Source organism: Diuraphis noxia, unplaced genomic scaffold (genome assembly GCF_037042655.1).
Source record: "Diuraphis noxia isolate RWA-SAM2 unplaced genomic scaffold, SU_Dnox_SAM2 contig0003, whole genome shotgun sequence".
NCBI lineage: Eukaryota > Metazoa > Arthropoda > Insecta > Hemiptera > Aphididae > Diuraphis > Diuraphis noxia.
This window is the reverse complement of record NW_028301713.1, coordinates 70,948,727-70,975,119: the sequence shown is the minus strand read 5'-3', so window position 1 is coordinate 70,975,119 and position 26,393 is coordinate 70,948,727. Positions and strand designations below refer to the sequence as shown.

General features: G+C 27.3%; 1 protein-coding gene across 2 annotated transcripts in view; it reads right to left on the bottom strand.

Moving 5' to 3' along the window:
* LOC107164705 (neuroligin-4, X-linked-like) overlaps positions 1–26,393 on the bottom strand; it is a 335,483-nt gene that overhangs the window by 148,972 nt on the left and 160,118 nt on the right. For both annotated transcript variants that reach the window (XM_089222854.1, XM_089222855.1), the window contains exon 3: positions 3,138–3,299. In XM_089222854.1, the coding sequence (XP_089078980.1) occupies positions 3,138–3,299 (162 nt within the window). The remainder of the gene's footprint in view (positions 1–3,137; positions 3,300–26,393) is intronic.

The window sequence follows — 26,393 nt, the reverse complement described above, 5'->3', positions numbered from 1 at the left end:
TTTGCGAACTCTTATTAATTTAGGAGGTAGATCAATTTTATAAATGTTTAGAAATAACATTTATTTTTGTAATATTATGTACCTATTAGTTTGTCCATAATTGTAAACAATATTTATAAGTTATAATTACAAAAGTATAAATATTTTGTTTCAGAATCCACAGTAAATTATGAGTAGGTATAGTGTTCTAATGGATAGAGTTCCTTTATTATTACAATAATAAAATACAAATTTTTTTATTAAACTAAAAATAATTTACCATGATCTAAAATAAAATATATTTTAAAAAGTTGAGCAAGTGGATACCGCTCTCCTATATAGGTAATAAATGTGGAGTTATTCACCATAATTGATGTGCTAAATTTTAATTCAATAATATAAAATTATTGTATACGAAAAACGATTCTAATCGAACACCTGATATACCCTAATTTTAGTAGATAATTATGTATGATATTATTGACATTGAAATAAATCACTTTCCTATTAATGGTGTGGTATATTTTATTTAAATTATTTTTTTGTTTAAAAAAGTGGTTCCCAACCTTTTATGAGTGCGACCCTAAAATTTTAAATTTAACTTTTGGCTACCCAAAAAAAACAACATCATTTTTTTTTTCCGAAATTGAAATTATAATATAATAAAATATAATATGTAAATGTAAGAAAAGCTTTCGCGACCCACCATGAAAATCTCTGCGATCCTAATTTGGGTCGCGACCCAAGGTTGGGAACCGCTGGTTTAAAGGATAAGCTAACTATTGGGTACAAAAACATTTTATGACTTTTTGACTGAAAAAATAATTCTTGTGAATTTTATGGATTTTGTTAACAATTTAACTTTAACAATCATTTAAAAAAACTGCACTTTCACATTTTTAATAATTTTTAACTACCATAGTACAGTAACTTTTGATTAAAAACATCGTATGCATTTTCAAGCCATTTGATTCAGTGAACCATTATTTATCGATTATTATTTGATTATTACAAAATCAAAATTTTAAAAAGTTGTAAAGTAAAAGAGTAATTGAGCCATAAATAGCTCAAAAATAGAAAAAATGTTTTAAAATTTGTGTGGTATATAGAAAATGCAAATAAAAACATTCAGTGAAAAAAACATGTCTTTATAGTTATTTTTCGAGTTATACACACAAAGAAAAAATAAAATCGATTTTGTCAAAAACAGGCTTTGCATAAAAGTTTCTGTTTTCCTTTATTTATTTATTTATGTTTAAAGTGACAATTTTTAAAACTACTGAGAATTTCATACTTTTTTCCTCCGAAAAACGTACTCTAAAAATTAAATATCATTAAAAAATAAATATATTAAGTCGATCAGAATGTATATTACATAATATTTTTAACTGTTTTATGATTATGTTTACTTTCGTAACTTTACCTAGTTATTACCAGCTTATTACAAATAGTTTGTTAGCGTATTTATTTGTACAGGCATTATGCCACTGCAGTAATGCACGATGCTTAATATCTAAAGTTTATCAACTGATATTAGTTGTGTATATAAATTACATGATATAATATGGTAGAAACTTAAAAAGTTTATTTGAAATTTTATATTCGATGGTATTTCATGTTTTATCAAATGAAAACCAATGCAGAACAAATAATAATATTATAATAAAAGACCTGACTTGGTTCTTTTCTGTTCGTATTTTAACGGACATTATTAACTCGAATACTATTCGGTAAGAATTCTTTTTTTTCAAAGTATTTGTGTACACAAATCCGTATTTTCGAATGTCACCAACAACCAATAATTTGTTTTTTACGTTTAATTTATCAAAAAAACAATATGTGTTCCGGTATGGTTTACGGTCATATTTCGTTCGCCAATTTTTTTCTGTATGCCAAACGTAATCAATCATCGATGCGTCATGGCGATGACACATGATAGGGGAAAAAAACAAAACTCGTGTTCAGCAACGGTATTACAGCCGGGGATTATGAATTATTAATAGGCGTCATCGTAATTACACGGAAGGTGCCTGAAATGTCAAAAAATTCAGAAAAAATGAACACGAACTACGGCTTTCAAAGGGTTTACGACAGGAAAATATGATGAAGAGATAAAGTTTAACGTATTTCTAAAGCATTCCTAAAGTATCAGCTCGAAAAAAAAATAAATATTACCTACCAATATTACATCATTCTTACCTCTTAAAAACCATTAGAGTAGGTATTTAAAAAAATATATATATTAATTTATTTGCTCTTATAAACAAACAGTTAAATATAAGTAATATATTTACGTATTGTATATTGTATCACTATATCTATCAATATTGTAATTGTTGAACTATAATAGTTATGCTGAAAGTTCTGAATAATAATAAAAAAAAAAAGCAATATATTTAGTACTATATTAGATAATGTAAGTGATTTCTTATAATATGTAAATAATTTAAAAATATCTATTTAATTATTATTTTGATATTATACCAAATGAATGAAAAAAATTTTAAATTAAATTTGAACATGTATTTACTTCTGTATAAAATATAAATTTATCAATGATCATATCTATATAATTGGAAAAGTCGACAGCTTAATAATTACTATAAACTGTGTATCAAAGTAACCACAATGATAAATATCTACATAGTAAGTATATAGGCAGTAGGCAAAAATCAGTTTCTCATTTTATAATTGGATACAGCAAATTTAATTATAGAAATAATTATCTAATTTATTTATAAATTAAATTTTGTTTAAATATTTATCTTCATTTTAATGTAATAAACTTAATGTTTCTATTACAAATAAATTAAAATTTCTACAAACTTATTGAATGATATTTGCACGTTGTTTACCCTGTGTTCAATTGAATTTCACTTTGTCTAGTTTATTTTAGAACTTTTGTAAAACCGACATTAATATACTTGAAATATCTCTGTTAAGGACAGCATAAAAGGTCAATTACTGACCCTTGTCGTGTAAATTATATTGAAAATTTCAATAGAAACAGAACACTAACATTGTGTACCTACTGAACTATCGTGCTTATCCTGAATTAGCGTTCACAGACTCTATATCAAAAATTCCAAACACATTGTCTCATCCAAAAATTTCCGCGTTCAAATATTTTATTTTTTAATCGTAATTTATATACTTACCCAATATTCCTAGTCTGTAATTTATGGTGACTACGACTAGACCACCATAGCTTGCCAAAACTGTACCATCGTATGGATTCCCCGAATTCCACTCGTACGATTCGCCATGTATGAACACGAGAACAGGCTTCGGTGCTATTTTATCCGAACTTCCAAAATTCACTGTGAAATAAAATAAAAATAAAATTTGAATTATAAATTATACGTTTAGTTAAAAGTAAAACAATTTGAAATCATATTGTTTTATACCCAGTTAACAAAAAAATCTGTAAAGATATATTATACTTATAATATAATATTTAATCCAACGATTAAAGATATTTCATTTTAAAATCAAACTAATTTTGTTTTATTTTTAAATTATTCATATTTTTAATTGAGAAATTCGGTTGATGCACTTTGAGAAAAATATTATTTTAAGCTATTGGTACGCAATTTAACATAAGCCAATACGCAACTTTCACAAATTCAGCATCTAAAGAAAATAGATTTTTAATAAAATGTATTAATTGTCTTTATAGTTCTATGCACCTATCTATTTTACCTATAATTAAAATAAATAACACAACAATAAAAGAAAATGTGCTGACTTTGTTCTAATACACTTAATTTTTTGTAAATCATTTGATTAAAAAAATATATTAACGTCCTTAAATTATTTACATCGTGTAAACACATAAAATATAAAAGACTAAGGGTTAAAGTATAGTAACTAGTTTACTTTCGTAAACAAAAATGCAACTTTTGTTGCCCTTTTATCGATTCTGGAATTCGTCCAAAGTTTTCCATGATGGCCAATTATATCCGAAATTCAGTAAATTCTCATTAGCTTTCAACTTCATTTTTTTTTTATCTGTCTCTTCTCGAGTTTTTGTCTAGTATCAATTAGTGAAACCAATTATCGAATGGAAAAAAATCCATTACATATTATAATATATTATCAATTTATACATTTAGTTTTCAAATGTAAAAGAACTGTATAGATTACATAAATAAATAAGTTGATTTAAATTTAAAGTTTATAATCCAGGATCGTTATGTAAAGACATCAGTATATATTTTAGTATTATACTTTCAACAAATTGATATTAAGTATTTGAATTATTCTAATATAAAACCAGTAATTAGTAAACACAATAACGAGGTATTTATTGTCCAAGTATAAATCTTCAGATTTAATTGTCACAACATTTCTATTGTATTATTAACACTCTAAACGTATACTATAATAATATTATGTATTATAATACACCAAATGTGTGCTAATGAGCAAAAAATGGGTTGTTTCTTTAGTAGGCACTATAATAATATTGTATATTATTAAAAGTGTTCACAGGGCAAAGGCAGTTCTATAACGACGACGACGACGAAAATAATGTCGTAATCGGTATACGTAACAAAGTATGACGTTACACGTTAACACGTGCAGTCGGGAATGAATTTTGAATTTCCATAATATTATACAGAGTGATTCACAAATATGTTCATCCCTGTTTTTTCTTTGAATAATGAATTTATTCGAATTTAGTTTTTTCAAATATTTAAATATTATACTCTAAGACCGTAATTTATAAATTGTCTATTTTTTTGTGTTTTACACAAATTTCTGTTTTTTTAAATGAGAACTACCTCATGTCTATTTATTTAATTTAAAATCCATATGAGTTGTTCCTTAATTATTGAAATATTTGTGTGAAGGTCCTTCATTGGTCATTGGGGGGGGGGGGAGATAGGACACACCTAACCCCCCCCCCCGGACAAAAACAATATGAATCAACTATACCTATATATATATATATATATATGAAAATACAAATATAACATGCATATTTACATTCATATGTGAAAATAAGGTTTTATTTTGACGCTCCTTAAAATTTTACCTATGGGCGCCCATGACGAAGAATAGTAATAATCTTTAAAAATGGTTTTATGAAAATACAAAATAGAGATCATTAATATTAACGAATAAAATGTTCAAATCGCAGTAGTTCCTATTTAAAATATGCCCATAACGATTTAGCATTTATCCATAGAACACAAAGTTAGAGAACATAAAAACTACTTAAATAATTATGATTGTTTAACGTAAAATTTTTTAGAACAATTATTCACTGTATAATTTACAATTGAAACGGGGTGTCCTTATTTGAAAAACGTAAGCATATAAGCCCACAAGATACTTCTTAAGTATAACAAACAAATTAAATAAATTAAAAATATGGACCTTAAGTATATTTAAAAATTCCAAATGTGAGATTTTGAATAACTGCATTATTGAAAAAGAAATAAGGCGTGATGATGTTAGGAGAATCACCTAGTATTTTCATTATTTACTTGGGTTATTCTTGGAACTAGAGCAGTTGGCAACTCTAATGGAGCACTATCGTCTCCGAGGTGTCAGAATTACAACTTGACAATTCGGGAAACAAAAAAAAAAATATATATGAATCAGTTGGATTCCGTACTGGACAAACCATATCGCGTAGCCTCTGGGATCAATCATCGGCGAGTGGCGTGCAAAGTGGGTAGATGGGGATGGGATCCAAGTATACCCGTGGACTGCAGGCGATCCCTATAGGGAATATCATAATATATACCGTCAACCCGTGAAATCAATTTGCTCCCGAATAGATTTGTGACTCCTATACGAGGACGGGGGCCTTAAATTCGTTTACCGGAAACTACAATAATGATGACAAATACTGGACGGGGTCACCGTGCCGTGGCCGGGATGCATCACTTTTCCCTCCACCTCATCTGACCCATCATAACCACCTCACCTCTACGATAACATCCACCTCCACTACCGCCATCACTTACATAACCGTCATCGGCCGTTGTTGTTCGGTCACGTTTCATTAACACGGTTGCGGTCGTGCGTTTTACGCTCATCTCGTGGGTATCGTTGACGTGCAAAACCATTCTTCTTCCTTCACACCCTAAACAAACCCCTTCCACCACTACTTACCACGACAAAAACAACTCAGCTGGCAAATTTGACAACATTAATACATTATAACCATGCCCATTGGCGTTATTTTTCTTTCGTATCGACAATAGCTCCACCACCCAACAAAACATGACGTTTTATGATGACACAGTATTATTATGGTTTTTTAAAAATTAACGCAACTTTATCGTGATAACTTTATTGTGATAATAATCTCCATATTATAAGCATGATGAAGGTATGAAATATAATTATAAATGGTTTTTTTTTTCCAATAAACAGATGGTTTATTGTTACAGAATAATAATTAATATGGCGCATTGTCTTTATAATGTTTTTAATTAATTTTTAAACAAAGCTCAGGGTCAGTGAAGGGGTTTTTTTAGTATCATAATATATCATAACTACTAATAAAATGTTTATGCTTTAACTATATACCATTCATTGATTTCCAAAATCATAATTTACATTGATTTTTTTGAAATTGCTATTAACCTAGATATATAATATAATATATTATATTACTAACATTATTTTTTATTTGAATTGAAAAAAGCCCCTTTTTAATTTTGTACATTAAAACCTGTGTATCTGATTTGTATGAAAAATTTTCATTCTGACGTTAGCAATCCATTAATGCATATTGTGTCTATATAGCTCATAAATAATAAATTGTGATTTGTGAATAGTTTACTGTTGCTAAATGTTTAAACTTTGTGTGATACTTGTTCTGAATTCGCGAATCATTGAAAGTACGAGTAAGTATAATGAATTAATACCTTAACAGTTAATTAAATCTAAATATATAAATGGTATTGGTTTTTGACACTGTTAATAATATTATATTATATTGAATTATAACAAACGAATACAATTTTGAAATTATTGAAATAAAACGATAAATTAATTTTGAGGAACTTCTGTTTAACTGCAGTAGTAAAACTAGTAGATAGTCTTGGTAGACTTGGGCCTACCCAATTTTCATGAAAAATAAATAAATATATTTTTTACCAAGTGTAGTCTATATGAAAATAATATGTATTTAAAATAATAGAATTAATCTATTATAAATAAGATTTAAACTAACGAAGCTAAATCTCGATGCTTTTTAGTCGGTTCTGCGAATCGGTTGATTATATGTTTTTATTTTGAGTATTGTGGCTTGATAACCAATCAGTCCTTGTTGATCGGCATTCAACGAAATGCGTAGTCCGTATTGCCCGTTGTCTGAATATTCTTGACTATTCACCATTAATATAACAGGTTTTAATCTTAACTATGCAATGGACAATTATTCGAATAATTTATAAAAATAACGAGACTGTAATAAAAGTTGTAATCATATAGATACGCTTGAGATTGTCGATTAATTTATAACTAATCCCACTGCGTGTGCCTTTATCACAAGTAGTGTCTATTTGTATGATTTTGCTCTTATTTTTATAAAGTCTACCGTGTTGGTTGTTTTCGAAAAAATGAAACGGTTTTTAGTCACACCAAACCTATTAATATTTTTAGACACTAAATTGTTGTTATGGTGAAATCTTATTTATCAAATGAATTTATTACCAAATTAAAATATCAATATCAACTTGATAACACCTTATTTTTATCTGTATCTAGTATTTTCTATTATACAAAAAAAGTGAAGTAAAAAAAAGGTAAAGTCGGATTTGAATAATTAACAAAAATAATTTAAAATGTTTTGGTTGTTCGATGATGAAAAGAGTAAAAGCGAATTTAAGATAAATAATGACAAGTTGCACTCTAAATTATAGAGGATAATAAGTGGAAAATTCTTAGAAAATCTATCTGCTGTAATTTCGGGTTAGTAAAAAGAAAATTGGAAAATTAAATTAAAAAAAAAAAAATGTTTTAGAAAAGCTATTTTTTTTTTTTATTCTATCTATTAGCTTTTAGAATTTAAAATAAATCCATTTAATATATCTATAATAAATGTATAACGTCATATGGTATTCTGGTAATTTTTTGATTTCAGAAAAATATTCATTGGTAACCCTAACATAAAAATATCGGGTCTATATCTATACCTAGAAATAAGTGTCTAGTTATGCCACTGTATATAGGTATGGAATTATATACATGCAACCCACAAATCAACCAAAAACACAATGTAGGTGCATAATTACATATGATTTTATGATAAAAATTGTTTAATTGGAATTCAAGTGCCAAAATCAAAAATTAGGTTATCACAAAATTCATTTAAAATAATTTTGTGACAAAACTTAACACTCATCGATTAAATAATATTTTATTTTTTAAAAACTAAACTATTGTGTGTCAAACTGTCAATAAATTTTAATTTTAGTCCATCATGTTCTCTATTATTATTAGTTTGATAATAATGTGTTCTATACAATAATACAAAACATTCACTTTTAAAGGTGTAAATGTTTATCCCACTATATAGTAACACAACATTTGATTTAAGGGGATTGAAAGCGGTGATTTTCTGTCTCTTTCTAACACACGTACTATATAGGATTATAGACGTATTCTATTTCCAACGTATCAGTTGATATAATGAAATGATAAGAAATCTGTAGACAGATTTGAACTTGTCGTTAAGTCTTCTTGAGATCAAATTTACCACGTTTTTAATATTATCCCTCTAAATCATAAAAAAGATACATCAAAAAAGAGTAAATAAAAATTGATATATTTTAAATTTTGGAGAAGATTAAATTAAAAAGTCAAAAATGTCGGAAAGTCGATCTCGAGAAAATTTGATGATAAATCCAAATTCATTTTCAGAATTTACATCACCTCATTATATCAATCGGAACACATCTATAACCTTATGATTTACGTGTGTTAGATAAAAACAGAAAATCGTCGCTTCCAATCCCCTTAAATATCCTACTTAATATCGTTATTCTAGACGAGAATATAATTTGATATATTTTTATACTTCATATAGAAATATAAATCACTTACATATTATGTAAGTGTATGTACCTAATATTCAAGCCACATTATGTTTTATATATATATATATATATATATAATTATTATTTCCTATTAACTGATATCATATATTGAACTATTTCATGGTTTTTTAATTCAATTTTCATTGAATTTCGGGAATATAATTAAATTGGCATAGAATATTGGAATGTGTGAGTGAGGTAATTTATAATTTCTCTATTTGACATAATGTTAACTTTCAACTGCCAATTCCATCTTTTCGATTCAATATTTTAACACTAACGAACAAGTGCATCGTCAGAGTGCTTATTTCCTCTCACAATAACTACCAGAATAACCATATATAGGAACATTTGTTAGATCATTCGTAATTCAATTTCGTCGATCAAAGGCTACAACACTACTATGTAGTATCTACCCCCGGGACAATAGAAAGAAGAAAAAAACTGTCAACATTGGTGAATAAAATAAAAACTCTACAGTTATCAAACAATTTATCTAACACCTTAAAAATATTACTTTTTTTATCAGTTGACATTTTTTTTTTTTTTTTTTTAAACTAAATTGTACATTATACTTTGTTAAGACAAAAACATAGATATAACAGTAATAAATTGTGAAAAATTCATTTTGATTCTATTATACTTAAAAAGTAAATGTAAAAATAAAAAATGTTCATTTAAATAAATGAAAAAATATTCTAATGGAGATAATATACAACTTGAATAAATTTATTGATTTAGTAAAGATTCTTAAACATATAATGCTGATATGAGCTTAAAAAAATCGAATTCAGCATTTATGTTAATTGTACATAACTTTAAATTTAACTTACAAAATTATATATGGAACTACAAACTGTCAGATATAAAACGTCGCAGTAGAATAAATTACTTGAATTTTATTCATTAATATTATTTATATGTCAAACAGAGTAATTTTGTTAAACAACCGATAAAAGGTTGTAAGTCAATCGTTTGAATATTACAGATAAATATGAATGCAATCACAGCGGCGCTTTGGTTTAACAATACGTGTTTTCAGTTTGATGTACTCGTACAAGTGATTTAGTGCATCATTCTCGTATAACTAATTTAAAATAAAGTTCATGATTCTTGATGATAATTAATATTAGACTATTAATTTCATTAAAAATATTTATAAAACTACAATGCACAAAACATACATACAAATAGTAAGTCATTTTTCTTAGTTAAACGAATTATCAGCGATTAGTTTATAGGCTGGTCTTTCTGATATGATATGATGACTGTGGTGCGTAAAATAAAAATGAATTGAATTATCATCTGTATTAAGATTATTCTTAAAATGCAATTATTATTAACTCTTGCACTTTACAGAAATTAAAGAATCGATTGGCTGAAGCTATTTATCACAGAATAAATATTAATAATAAATATTATGATCTTAGAACTTTTGCTATAGATACTCGTATATTTCAGTATATCACATATTATATAATATACATTGATAAAGAAAACATAGTTGAATGAATGCGAATAATTTGATGAGTAAAATTCATTCAATATGTGATGATAAAACTAATAATTTGCAAATTTGCCAGTTGGTAAAATTATTTATTATGTAATTATTCCTCGAATGGATCTAGCTGAATTAATATAGGCATTGTTGCCTATTGATTTATCATTTATATGAGAAAAGTTTGGAATATATATATATATATATATATATATACATATATATACCTAATATATATATATAGACTTTAGCATGAATAATATGTATGGTTTTTGTTTTAGATACTCAACAACAAAAAATACATCAGTTAAATTATGTTTTTCAAATAGTTCAAATCAATACACAAGTCTTATATTCCAACTAGCTTATTAGCAAGACATATTATAATATATTGGCTTTATGTTATTTATGGATCTACAATTTTTCAAATCTTAGAAGATTCTAACGAAACATCATGTACATTTACTGATTTTCTCGGTCAAAAACATCTCAGTTAAGTTAAGCCTGTAAGCCGAACGTAGACTTTGATTCCACAATTGAAGATTTTCGACAAATTGAAAAAGAGGTTAACGATTTTATACAAATGATTGAAAATTATTTGTCTTTTCCTTTAGTAATATCGATAAAAAAATATATATATATCAATTACACTATTTAGATTTCTATCTGAATTATTTTTACAAATTGAAATCATTTATATTTTACGCTAACCTTATAGTCATAACAAACACGTATAATTTAATTTAATGTGGGAATGAATTTAAATATTAAATATATGTTATATATTAACAATTAAATAACATTTGGTTAAAATTCAAATTTATTGAAATTCATAAAACTTTTGACTCCGCGTTGTGAGAGCATACAGCTCTAAAGTAAAACGGAAATATTCAAACCTAAATTTAATTTAAATTATAGAATTTATTATGTATTCAGAATTTTGTGTATAGTTAATTAACTGTGTATAATAAAAGTAATCCACATATTTATTTTAAGGTAAATATGGTTGATTCCTGTTGACTTTAATTCAAATAACACACACGCATCGTCTTGAAATGCAAACAATTTTAATGTATAATTTATACGCATTGAAGTTTTATAGGAAAATGTGGATAATTATATAATGTTATATTATTATTAATATCTATTACTCGGTTTTCGATGCAATACTTTATTGTTCGTGTAGAAAGTTAAGATTTTGGCAAAGCCACAACACAAGAAAACTACACAACGATAGTAGAAGATTGGGGTATACATTTCACTACGGATGTGCTATACCTATGAAAAAAGTTTAAACTGGTATTGGACGTACCAGTAGTGTGATGATGAATCACTGAAGCATAAATAGAAACGGAAGTAGAATTTAATAAACAATAGGCCACATTTATTTTCGAGCCTAGTGTTGTATTGATTGATTTGTTAATTATTTTGTTGTTGTAATAATCATTTGTATGGGCCATATCAAATCAAATTGATCAATTTGATGAACATGCTGCACAGAGTTATGCCCGATACAGACATGATATTCAATTATATTGAACACCTTTAGAATTGAAATAATAATACTAACGGTACATGACTACCTTTTAGCAAATTCGATAGAAAATAAAATGTATTTTATTGTTAGAATCACTATAAATTGTTACTAATTTACGAATGATGCATTTTTATAAAAACATTTCGACATACAATAAATTTCCAATGTTTAATACCATTAAAAGGTCCATTAATTTAGTCTTTTAGAAGAGCAATATATATTATAATAATTGTGCAATTATTATGTGATTATTTGCTTATGTGTGTGTTTTTTAAAATTTTTTTTTAAAATGATTTTGTGTCCGTCGACACGTTGTAAAGCTGAAAAAATATAAGACAAGAACCAAAGACAGCACATCACAACTATCAAATCTCCATTATATTATAAATTAAACATGTAAACCATTGTAGGCTAATAAACATTTGTATTTGAAGCCTTTAATTAATAAAAAAAAAAAAGCTGAAAAAATGTTCGCATCTTAATATTTAAAAATAATTATATTGTTTAATAATCATTATTTCAGCATATTATAATATTTCTTTATTGGTTGAATGTAAGCATGCATTTTTATCTTCTAATATATAAAAATTTCGTGTCACAGTGTTTAATTTTCATTCAATGTTCTGTGCATATTTGGTAGATCTGAGAATAAGTTTTAGGCTAATTTAAAAATGTAATTGATAACTCTCGTGGAAGGGAGGGGCTCAAATAAGAATTTTGAGATTTATAATAGAATTATTTGCTTATAAAATATGGTTTAAAGCTATTATAATAATTAATATTGGTTTCCGTTGGTTAAAAATGTTTGCTATTTATTATAGAAGAAATAGTTAGTATAAATTAGTATTTTAAACTAGGCTTAGTTTACTAATAGCCACTAATCTACTGGTTTCCTACCAATTGCACTTACTGCTGCGAGTGAATTTCAATACAATTTGAACAATCACAATTTTTTAGTGTTGTCATATTTTAAGGGCAAAGATCACGGAGTCAGCTAGGTTTACGATAGAAATATTTGTTTATTAATGGTTGCTATGGATTATGGGATTTGAGATTAATATTTGTTTAATATTATTTCTTTAAATTTTCAGAATATATTATATTTTTTTGGGTCATTAAATATGACAGCAAGACCCCCGAGTGCCAATTTTTGTCTTAGAACAAATGCAGCTACAAACATGAGAAATAAAATATGGTAAAGAACAGATGAACAAATCCAGTTCTAAAATAAAAATTTTTCTGTGAGTATTATACGGTGCAATCGCGTGAATCTCAATCACAAGAGGCACGAACTAAACTCAATGAACAACGAAGAGTGGAGCCAAGAAAAGCTCGTCGATTCGTAGTTGACACACTTAGAGCACACAAACATTCGCTTGAGGCATTGGACAAGACATTGAAAGATAAAAAATAATGAAAAACAATTTGGCAGCACTCTGTTACTGCTTTCAGGTGATTTCAGACAAACTCTTCCCGTCATTCCACATTCATCGTACACAGATGAGATCAACGCTTGCTTGAAATCATCGCAACTCACGTAATGTTGAAAAAGCACAGCTGAAAGTAAATATGCGCGTTAAAATGCTTTAAAATCCGTTCACTAAAACATTCTCAAAACAACTGTTAGATATCAGTGATGGAAAAGTAGCTTTACATGAAAATACTGGATGCATAAAATTGCCAAACAATTTCTGCACAATCATTAATTGGCAAATGTATCTAATTGATCAGATATTTTCCGATATACTTACACACTACTTAAACCCAGAGTAGCTGGCAGAAATAGCAATTTTGGAACCTACAAAATGTGGATGTAAATTATTTGATTTTCAAGTTACAACAGTTGTTTCCAGGGGACTTGTTTTCATACAGATCTGTCGATATAGCTTGCTATACCATTAAAAATGTAAATTATCCATCAGGTGAAGGATGAGTTCAAGCCCAAGTGATGTCTGTTTGTGTCTCTTCGTTATAATCAACAGCTTAAAAAGGAGCCAAAAAAGTTTTTTTTTTAACGAACATGATAGTATAATATAATATAATATAATATAATTACTATTATGCCTACTTTATTTAATTTTAAATATGAATCAAATGTTAAGCTTATATTTTTGTTTAAAAAATGTATAATTATGAGTACCTATCAATTTATAATAGAAATTTAGATATTTAAACAAGTAGTGGAAAGTTGATTTATTTATCATTTCATTAATATGTTTATATCTGAAATAAACTAATCAAGAAAATAATATTATATTTTAGTGATTTTAATTACTGAAAATGTATTTTATGCATATTGTAATATTATACTTATAAAGTTATAAACCATCTATATTTATAATTAATTATGCGTCGGATACAAAAAACCGTTTGTTTTATGTAATGTTGGTTCAATCTTTTAGTGTTTATATGTACGTACAAAATATATAATAACGCTTAAAACTAATCATTTATATTACACGAAATGTATTACTTTCTCACAATTACTTATTATATATATATATATATATATACATTTAAATTAAACAATCTCAATAAGGAATTTTTATTGTAGTTTATATTATTACAACAGAATTATACTTCATTAATAATTAATGATTTTAATAACATATTTTTTGGAATTTATTTAAGTTATTACGATGGATTGGAATCGTTTATATTTTTAGATCAATAATTAAACAATTATTAGATAGTAAAAATATATCATCTTAAAAATCAGAGTTAAATTAATTTTTTTTAGTAAGTTAATAAAATAATTTTATAATAAAAATAACAAAATAGAATATTTTATGGTTTTATTTAATTTACACAAATTTACACTTTCCTAATAGTAATATACAATATTATATAAAACAACCGAAATAACAGTTGAATATTAAATTAATCTAATGATAGTTACCTATAGTGTATAAATGTACCTATATTTATATAGCTGTACGTAATATATTTTTTTTTTATATATAGAATTGACAATGATATACCAAGAGTATAAATTCACAAAGAAAGTCTTGACCATACATAATTTACAATATATTACAATCATAAGATTTCTATACATTTTAACCATTCAATATTGCGTACTTCTCATTCCTGGTTTGCTGTTTGAAGAACAGGAATACTTTTTTCTTAAATTGAATTAGTATATATAATATAATATAAGCTTATTATTGGAAATAATGTACTTCAGTGGAATTTCAAACATTCAATGCAAATTGTAAGGTGATCACAAAAAAAATAAGTTAATAGTTATCAAATTCATATTACAATATAGATCATAGATCATAAAAAAGAACACTAATAAATACCAATAAAATAATATTATATTGTATATATATATATAAAAAACGTTTGAAAAATAGCAGTTATTGTGTTGAAACCTTTACACGTATGTATCAATATTGCCTATACAATACGCCGAGTTACATTTATATTTAACACAAAATTGAATGTTTTAATATTTTCATAAACTATAATTTAACTTTATATTGTTCACAAGAGTGAATTTAAATGATTTGTTACAGCATAATAATTACTGTATTTTATTGTTTTTACTTTTACCTAAATAATAAAAATATATGCATTATGCGTCCCCATCTTAGTGTATCTAGTTTCGATTGTGATTAACACAAGCTATTTGCAATGATTGGGGTCCAATATTCGATAAACTTAAATATATTGTATTTTTTAATCATGTTGCTTCGATTATTATGTCGAGTCACAAATCATGATTTTCTATAAAATAAATTTAAATTTGTTTTATTAATGTTTCCCGTTGATCTTTGTTTAATATTACCTATAAACCATAAAATATTCATAATATGTATATATTTTGAAGATTTGTGTTATTTTGAATGTAATTTGACTGAAAAACATGCACATTCAAGCTTGAACCATTATTTAACAATCTGCATAAGATGATATGAGCGCAATATTAAATTTATCTCTCCACAAGCAATATTGATGAAACACATCCACTTAAAACTAATTTTTTTTATGATTTTCGAGTAAAACCCCTTGTAAAAAAATATCGGCATATCAGTTTTATATTTAATTATTATTATTTGACTTTAAAAACAAAATAAACAATTTCTGTACATGAATATTAAATTGCTGTGTGATAAATCGATATGCCATTTATCCATAAAAAAACGTTACTCTCTATATTTTTTTAATGTATAATTTTAATTTAAAATTACGTAAAAACATAAAAAAAAGTTATTCTTTGTGGATGTATTTTGTCTATGTTGTACGTAGATAGAGAGAGAGAAAACAAACGAAGCGCTGATATCCTCTAAAAGATATTTTAGTCATATAATTTTGGGTGAAATTGTATGTATATATTTTTATGATGCTATAATTTTATTATTTATCACTATCAGGTATTGGAAGTAAAATTGTATGTTTAGGTATTCCAATAACATAATGTATTCACAGTAATCCAAATTGTAATTGAATATATAGTGTACACTTGATGGGATCAGTTACGTAAAATCAATAAAATGTCTGTATATATATATATATATATATATATATATATATTAAATATTTTATAATATACAAAATTTAAAATAATAACGTTTTATCATACAATTATTAGAATTATTTATAATAAATATTATAAATAAATTAGGTACTATTATTTTTTCTATCTATCACGGAGTGATTCAGTTTTTCGTATTGCAAGTCCAATTAGGTCAAAGTTATGGTATTAAGGACAAAAATAATTGTTTAATTTAATACAAAAATTGTGCCACACAAATAACAAGAATTATTTCAATTTATCTTTAAACAATATAATATTTTACCTAACACAATCTAAATTATATTATATAGCTTTTCTTAAATAAAATGTGCAAGTACCTAGGTAACTATATATGTATTATTATAGATTATCCTGAGAATTTATCAAATCCAAGATGCTATAGGTATACACAACGTGCACTGAACCATCGTCTGTAAGTAGTATAATCACACGTCGTAAGAGTCGTGTAGGAAATATAACGACAGACATCGTCTGTAAATCGATTTAAAATTAATCACCGTACGACGCACGGATCCTGTAAACACCTATAGTCACGTCCTGAAAGAAAAATAACAAGATACCTACCCTCTATACAAGAATCCGACATAGCTAAGTGCATTTGAGCCAGCGATAACAAAACGATTATAATGTTAATGCCTAATGCAATTGCTATGTATTTTCAGCCATTTGTAGCCACCCGATACCACCACGATAATATTGTTACTCGTGGTGCAACATCTAGTAATCAATTAACCAGAATTATCTCCATAAGACTAAAATCCCCCGCTGGTATCGCAGTTATTGTTGGGGTTTCCACACAATGAAGGTTTTCCATCCAACCGCAGCTTCCGCGGATAATATAATATGATAACTTCGTGAGGTTCCGTACGTCTACATTTTCCATTTGTATCTTAGCCACGTTTTCAAATAATTTTCCCCCGTCACCATGCAAGTAATCTTAGAAAAAACTAATCGGTGCGTTATCGCAGCGATAATCACACGCACAATGTCTCGGCAGTGGGATTTTATAACTTATAAGTGTGATTGTTGTCCACCGTAATCGATAAAAATAATTGTTTTTGTATCGATACCTCCATATTATTAGTTCACTGGGCACAGACTTTGGTCAACGGTGTGTTCGTAAAAAAATAAATACAATAATCGTTCACGCATAAACTATCGTTAACGTATTTTCAGTGAGTTCCGCTTGATTATGCAATCACTAATTATTTATGCCACAGATGAATTAACAATTAAAAATCTAAATTAAATATTTTTTTTTTCTTCATTTTGATCCTTGATTATAAACAATGTGTAATTGACGTTTTTTTTCTAGGTATACTATCCACACAATTACGAAGTTATAGACTTGAGTATATTATGGAAAAGTAATATTGACTATAATTTATTATTGATATATAGTTTCTTTTTTTTTTTGTAATTTTATTTTTTTCATTAATCTATTTACCTGGGTAAGTGTTTATTTTTGTAGATATAATTAAAAAAGATATCTGTATATGCATTATAATACAATTATTTCGATTAAATTTATTCAGAAACAGGATCAGTTGGAATTCGATCCTAATAAGAAAGAATACAATATGTTTGATGAAATAATAAATTACACTAAGAAATGTATTATGCAATATGATTTCATTAAGTATCGAGTGGAATATTGGATCACAAAAGTGGAGTGTTTTTTTTTTTTTTTTTAAGGAAATAAAGTTTGTTTATTAAAATTTCATTGAAAGTTTTTTACGTTTCATTTCAGAAAATTTAGAACAAAATCATTTTTAGATTTCAATACTTGAAATTCATATCAAAATGTATTGTATGTTAAACAACGCTTTAATATTATATAATACGTATATTATGACATTGTGCATGACTTTGTCAGTCACAAAATAAAATAACAGATCGTGTGTACATCACAATACCGAACCGGCAGTATTGTTTTAAATGAATGTAATATTTGTATTGAGGTCCCAGTAGATTACGTATTAAAGGTAAGGTAAATCTTCTTTCGAGGGGAAACATTAAGGAGCACAACCAGCTAAGGCCCATGTTCTCTTCGCCACTGCACCTACCATGCTTTCCTGTAAACGTATAATATCATATTTTCCTGGGTCCGGGTCATTAGCCATGTACTAACGGTATGTTCGGTAAAACCTGCGAACCTGCTCTGCCCTTAATTTCCTGGGAGTTCCGTTCAAATAATGATCATGCGATTTGCAATTAATTTAATCTCCTCTTCATCCACCGCTTTACTACTGTAGCAACATTTAAGTCTGTAGTGATTCGAATCTCGGGACGTTTAATTTGGATACTTTCTCGCTGTGGCAATTTACACCAAAGTAAATTTTAATTACCCAACTGCTGCATGCTTTGCTATATTCTTTACCAAAACTGATATTAAACTTTAAATATATTATAGCGATACCAATGGATATTAAAAAACGACCATTTGTTTATTTTATTAAAACTGTACATAGAGATAGTTATTTTCGTTTATTTATAGAACACTGAATATCTGATACTAAATAATGAAGCAGAGTATAATTTTATCTTCTCTTTAAATATAAAATTAGATATCGAAATTTTGTTCTACAATAAATGAAATTAGGTTACTTATATAGATATATTAATGCATTTATTACGAGTACTTAAATATCATTCAATACTATCATAAATAATGTATTTTTCAAATAATTAATTGTCTTACAAATTTCAGCATAATGTGAACAATAAGTGGATACTTATATAAATATATTATTTATAATTTCATTCATCGATAAAACAAAATTATGGTTTCTCGTAAAGTGGTTTAATTTTGATTTGATAGTACTACAAACTATTGGAAAGTGTGGAGGCATTCATATTATAGTTATTACAACTACCGCTATATATTTTCACGATAAGGATCAACAAATTACGATATATGATAGTCGTTTTTGCTGTCACATAATGGTCCAAAAGTATATTTTAAAAGGACGTCGGTCGACGACGGTAAACCATTGCCTTTTCAGAACGTTAGAACTCAGAAGAGTCGCATGATTATTATATTGGATTTTCGTATATATTATTATTTTTTTTTTTTTATATACCAAAAAGACTCATGCTAGTCATGCTACATTAGACGATAGTGATGTGACCGGCCGTTACCAATTGTCCTATACCATCACACCGTCACGCTGCTGTAGTTGTACATAGTCTATAGACGTGCGTATATAAAATCGTATAATAATAATATCTAGCTCCTTTTGTTCGTCGTTTACGATCTCGTTTTCGTGTTGTTATGATCGAAACGACGCCGCCGACCCGCAAAACCTTCGGTAGCGGAAAACGGACGTTAAAATAAAACGGACCGCGTTTAATTCACCCGCGGCGTCCATGTCCTCATACAATAAAAATTCAATCCTCCTCTCGTTCGTTTTCCTTTCCGCACATCGGTCTGTTTATAACGATTTGAATAACGTTTCCGGTGTGTTAAACACGCGCACATTAAACGATTCAAAAGTTATGGACTCTCTTTTCTTCTTATTCTATTTTTATTTTATTATTTTTTTCTCCACGTACATATCATTATTGTATGTTATACATTATATTTATATAATGGTACCTTTTCTTCGTAAGTGCTTAGAGCTGCAGAACCCAAGCTGTACCAGGTATAGTCGTGTGGTTATAATATCAACAATATGTGGTAAGGTCTACGCGTGTGTGTGCAATGTGCATATATCGTTAGCTAGAACGACGATGATGACTGTTTAATTTATTGCCAGTGAAAACATTTGTTGTCCGATTGAGTTTAGGCGAGCGTGACACAAATATACACTTTCACACGGACGCACGCATATCCGTAAATTTACTCTTCCGCTCGGAATGTGGACGTGAGAACATTTTCCATTCGCCAATAATGCTTTCGAGTTTCACATACGGCAACGACACCGACAATGACGACTATACTGAGGCTGTGTCGACAATGGCTGCTACATCTGCTGCTGCTGCTTCTGCTGCTTTACCACATCACAAACTTCATTATCGTCTTGCAAGATGCATTCGGTAAGTATAAGCATCCGGTATGGGAACATTTTCTACGTGTCGCACGTGGCCGACGAGGTTACCCACCCCAAAAACTTCGGTTGTGAATGACACGTGCTATTACGAATTCTCTCTCTTGTAACATCGTCTTCCCACCTCATCGGCATCAATTCCAAAAGCCCCTGAACTCGGAGTAAGAGTTCGTCCATTTTCATTTCCATCACGATGTGAAACGATAGTATAGTAAGGACTATGTGGTATTTCGTTTTACTTCTCATAATATATGCGCCATTGTTGTTCAACGCGGAAACGTACGATTTTAAAATCGCATTACAATACCATTCACTATACCATTCGTTTCGACAACAACGATACGAATTGATTGTATGACGAAGAACTTAAGTGAATTACATAAGTATTACAAAAACTTAATGTGTAGAATTATAATTTGTATTGTATAGTAAGCCTTATTTTTCAAAATATTTTGTTGATGGGGTTTTTTTATTACACAATCCATATTTTTAAAACTTTTACCCCTAATTTCTTAATTTTGACCTTGCTGTAATTAACTAACTGTTTGATTGGATGTTCGAACTAAAGTTTTAGCGTTTAAGTTAATTACTAGAGTTAAACAAAATTAATGTTTTTCATTTCAAAAATTGTATAATTTAATCAAACATTTTCATTCCATAAATAACGAGTACCTAGATATTCATGCATAACGAATATAATTTATATACATTTTTGTTAATATATATATATATATATATATACAAATTATATTATTACATTATAGTTACAACTAACAGTTATTAAATTGAATTACAGCTAGGCCTAATATAAAATGATTTTAAGCTATGTATGCACTTCAAAAAACAATGAAAAATGAGATAATGAAATAAGTACCACATTATACATACATTTTAATTGTCATATTTATAACCATCGGGATTCATTACTATTAAATAAATTATTCATATTATAAAACTATAGCAAGCGAGTGTTAAAATTAAAATCAATGTTTTATAATTAAAATCATATTCTACATCAAACGAAACAAATAAACTGTGTTGAATAAATTATAAATGAACAAATATAGTATTAGACGTGAAGAAAATCAAAAAATATTTATCATTTTCATATTAAGTCGATCACAATCGTATGTTATTAAAAAAAAGTAAAACTTTATTTTAGAGTTAAATAGTCACTTAATTATAGTACAGTTAGATATTATTGTTTAAAAATCTTTTGTGTATTTAAAAATGAATTATTTGGCTAGTTCATAATTTATAATACCTACCTAGTATAATTCACAAGAGTTAGGTGACACAAATATTAAAAAATTCTCATTAAAGGTCCAATTAGTAGACTTTTGATGAGTAATTTCCAACCACTGTCTTTTTGAGCTAGTAATTTTTATTTTTATCTTGATTCGTTAGTTTTAGTCCAATAGTATTTTTTGTAAACACAATAACAACATTCAGAACACTACACGACTGCCATCTAAAGATGACTGTTCGTCATTATTTCAAGATGTATTTGCACCATGCTTGGTTTGATTTCGTTGTCTTATATTCTTTTTTTTTTTGTTACTTTGTTACTTTAAGAATTAAAAAAAAAATAAATACGTATTTTCATCAATATAATGATAGGCAGTACAATTATTATTAATTATTATATTACCTGTAATTTATTAAAACAGTGTTTTATAAATGTTATTAAGTTGGTATTTATACATGTATTAAAAATTCTTATTGAATTTTCAGAAGCAAGTTGTAGCAAGCTTTTGTTCCTGCAAACAATAAAGATTGCCTGGTACAAAAAAAAAAGAGAAATAACGATAATATTAATTTCAGTTTAAATACACCATTGTACCAATGTCAAAAATTAAACACGATTTGATAAAAAAAAAATAACAATAATAAGATCATTATAGATTACACAATTCATTTATCATTTGACAAATAATTCAATGTTATTGATGCTTTTAAAAACTCAAATAAATATAATATATAGATGTAATAACATTCTTTGAAGTCAACAAACTAATTTGTTATAATCTGCTTGTTCTAACAAAACAGATTTGAATATTTAAAAATAAATTATATTTTAGTTTTTTAATGATATAACAGATAATATAGGTTAGTTAGACAATTATATTCAGCTGGTATAAACAACTTCACAATAAAAACGATATTATGCTGCTTCTTTTTAATAATATTATTAAATAGTATCACTATTTTTAAATCAAGTATATTATTTTACTGTAGATTTTTAGTAGAGCAATGTTTATTCTTTTTTTGGACTTTGTTTACTGAATCATACCTCATTTATTCGTTCAAACCAAGTGGCTTTTGATCATAGTATACTTAATTCTACCTAGGTAAAGAGTTAGTAGGTTGGTTATTCCCTCTACACGAACCGTGAACTTGTGAATGAGGTGCTGGACGAATATAAATGTAGTTTTCTAAGTTATATTCCATGGGTCATAGAAACTTATAACCCCAGTTCAATGTATCACAGGTTAAGGCGACCTTTACTAAATACAGACTCATTGACATCTGAAATAGTAATAAATTAATATAGTCTTCTATCGTCTGGTTGACTTAAATTCCTTTTACAAACTGGAATTTGATATTTTCTTTTTTCCGTCCCAATAATATAGTGCACTATCACATAACCAACTCTTTTACCTAACGAACCTTAGGATGTTATGGAAAACACAGACTAAAACTGTAGCTCAGTACAACTTGAACAATTACGTGTATTCACATATAATAGCGAAACATAATTTATATAATATATTTTGTCTATAAAGTCAGTTGTTACTTATACTAGTAAATCGATTTAAAATTATGTGCAAAAAATTTAGAGTTAACTGTTGTTAGTCTCTATTTTGCGTTTAAATAATATTATATTAGTTGTATATTAATATAATATAATAATATAAGATATCTTCGTTCAAAATCGTAAGCAAATATAATATTTTAGTTTTTTTGAAAACGTTTTGAGATAGTTTAAATGTGTGTGAGGCATTTATGTGTTGGTTGTTCGTAGAAAATAGTACATCATTACTTTCATTACTTCTGTTTACATTTTTTGATTGATTATTTGACATTTTAACAAAAATAGTATTCAAAAAACTTTGAATACAAACAATTTTTTTTTTCTGAAAATAAAAATTTAAATTCTTATATAAAACTTTTATTATTTGTTAACTGATACATCATTACTTTAATAAATCTAATGCAAACCATAGCTGCTATTCCATCAATAAATCAGTTAATTTGAAAAAATAATATGTTAAAATAGTGTTTTACAATGTATCGTCAATATAGGTCAATACTTTAATAACCGTTGCGTTGACTCGCAAACTCGGTCGAGGAGTTTGTGCTTGAGTCCTTTACGGTTCTAGTTACCACGTCTGAATTAATACGACAGTATTGACTGCAACCACGAGCGACCCGTCAATGTTCCTTAAATTGTTTACGTTTCAAATAAAAGATACGGTTTGATACGATTTTGACAATTTTCGTTTGTATCGGCGCAATCGACGAAAAACAGAAAACCTGTAGGTTCGTAATAACTAATGAGTATCGAACAAAATAAATTGAACTATATTTGACGCCCAACACCACACGGACAATAAGACACATAGTACCGATTGTATCGACTGAGCAGCGTTTAATTATTGCGAACAAGAGTTTGTGCGAATATCCACATCTGCGCGAGACATCTAATCTGCGTAAATAAAGCAGGGATTCCTGGCCCGTCGCCATTAAGTGCTAACCGGACATGATCCTCTTACATCTGGAAACACTGAGACTGTACGCTAGCTGGCTGTATTTATAATAAATAATACAGGTGTACACACACATACACACACACATATATATATATATATATATGTGTGTGTGTGTGTGTGTGTGTGTGTGTGTGTATGTATTAAGTCCACCGCGGGCAATAGGCTACGTAGCTGTCAGTGGCACATTTGCAAACATAAATTATCCCTCGTGGATCCTTAATTTATCAAACGGTCACAAACGCCTCACGACGTTAATGCCATCGGTTAACGTCTGAGTAAATTATTCAACTCGAGAATTATACTATAGTATTGTGGTTAGCCTCTGAAATTAACCAATGTGTAAATACATTTTTACCCTATATACATTGATAATAATATCCCCTCCCCCGTCCCAATTGGTTGCTATAGTGTGTGTCGGATTTAACGTCGACCATAATTTTTAATTTAAATTTAATATGACGTGTTACAATAATAATTTGCCATTTGAGAGCAAAGAGATGAGTATTTTGGCTGCATTTAATTTACGCGTTAATATTAAATATAAATATAATGCTATTACGAGTATTTATTGGATTAAACTTTTCTATCAATGTTGCGGAAATTACCTACGTGTTCGTTATTTTACTCTATGATCGACGCATTATAGTTTATTGTACGATATATATAATATTGGTATTGAATTTTTATTTTTAGGTCGAACGTTAAAAAAAAAATACACATAGAAATATATAAATTTAAATTTAGAATACCTAGCAATAATACCTGTTATTATTTCTGAGAATTTATTATCATAGATTCTGAGCAGAGTTATGAGTTTTATCGTATATTTGTATATAGTTGTGTGATCATAGCAAAAAGCTGATATCTCTTTCGTTTGTTTTAATTATTGTGTGATTATCATGCAACACATGAAACATGACCGATCACTTATTTGATTGAAATTTCAAATATATATTATAATAATTATGTATATTGCGATTTAGTGATGATAAGTAATTGAGACATTGTTTCATTCAGTTTTAATATTCAGATAGTGTTGAATCAAAATTATTATATGCATTTTAAACACAGCGTTACATTCGTTTTTCAATACATAATAATTTATATTTACTAATTACCAAACAATTGTTGTTTACAAGTTTAATTTCTTTAAAAATAGATCTCATGAATGTTTAAAACATTTAACATTTTTAAGATGAATATTTATGAACTCTAAGCTATTTAAACGATCTCCATTTCGTTCACTTACCGGCTTCAGGAAAAAATAGCGAAATAAAAAAAAACTGCTGTGAAATAATGAAGGTACATGCGTAAACATAAAACAATATTAACTATTAAGTACCACCATATGACAGCCATGGAAGAATTTGTTCCTTATTACTCTTAAGAATAGCCATGACTAATAAGTAATAACTAATGCAAATTAAATCAATTGTATTATAATTATTGGTCCTATTTAATAGATATCGAAAACTAATCTTATAACCTATACTCACAATAATTTATTTCCAAAAAGAAATCATAAAAATAATAAATTGGATTACCTACAATTTAGTTTATAAATATTTTCTTAACTTGGAGTAGATTACAATAGATAAATAATAGGTATGTTATTTAAGTAGGTAAATAAAATATTTCATTTATTTACCTATGTTATTATTATATTGTCTTAAATTCGTCTTTTTTTAAATTTAATATACAACAATGCATAATATAATGGTGTACACAATTTGTGTTTAATATATTATATTATGTTTCTTACTTGATAAATTATTTCTGCAATGAAAGTTTCACGGATTATTAAATAAAACTACTCAAGACTTTGGTGTCAAGTATTTATTAGTTTCTATAGTTCGTTAAAACAACATAGTATTACGTAGGATCTGTTAGAATGTTAAATACATCTAATAACTTGTAAAAACCATCAAGAGTTTGTGTACAGTAATATT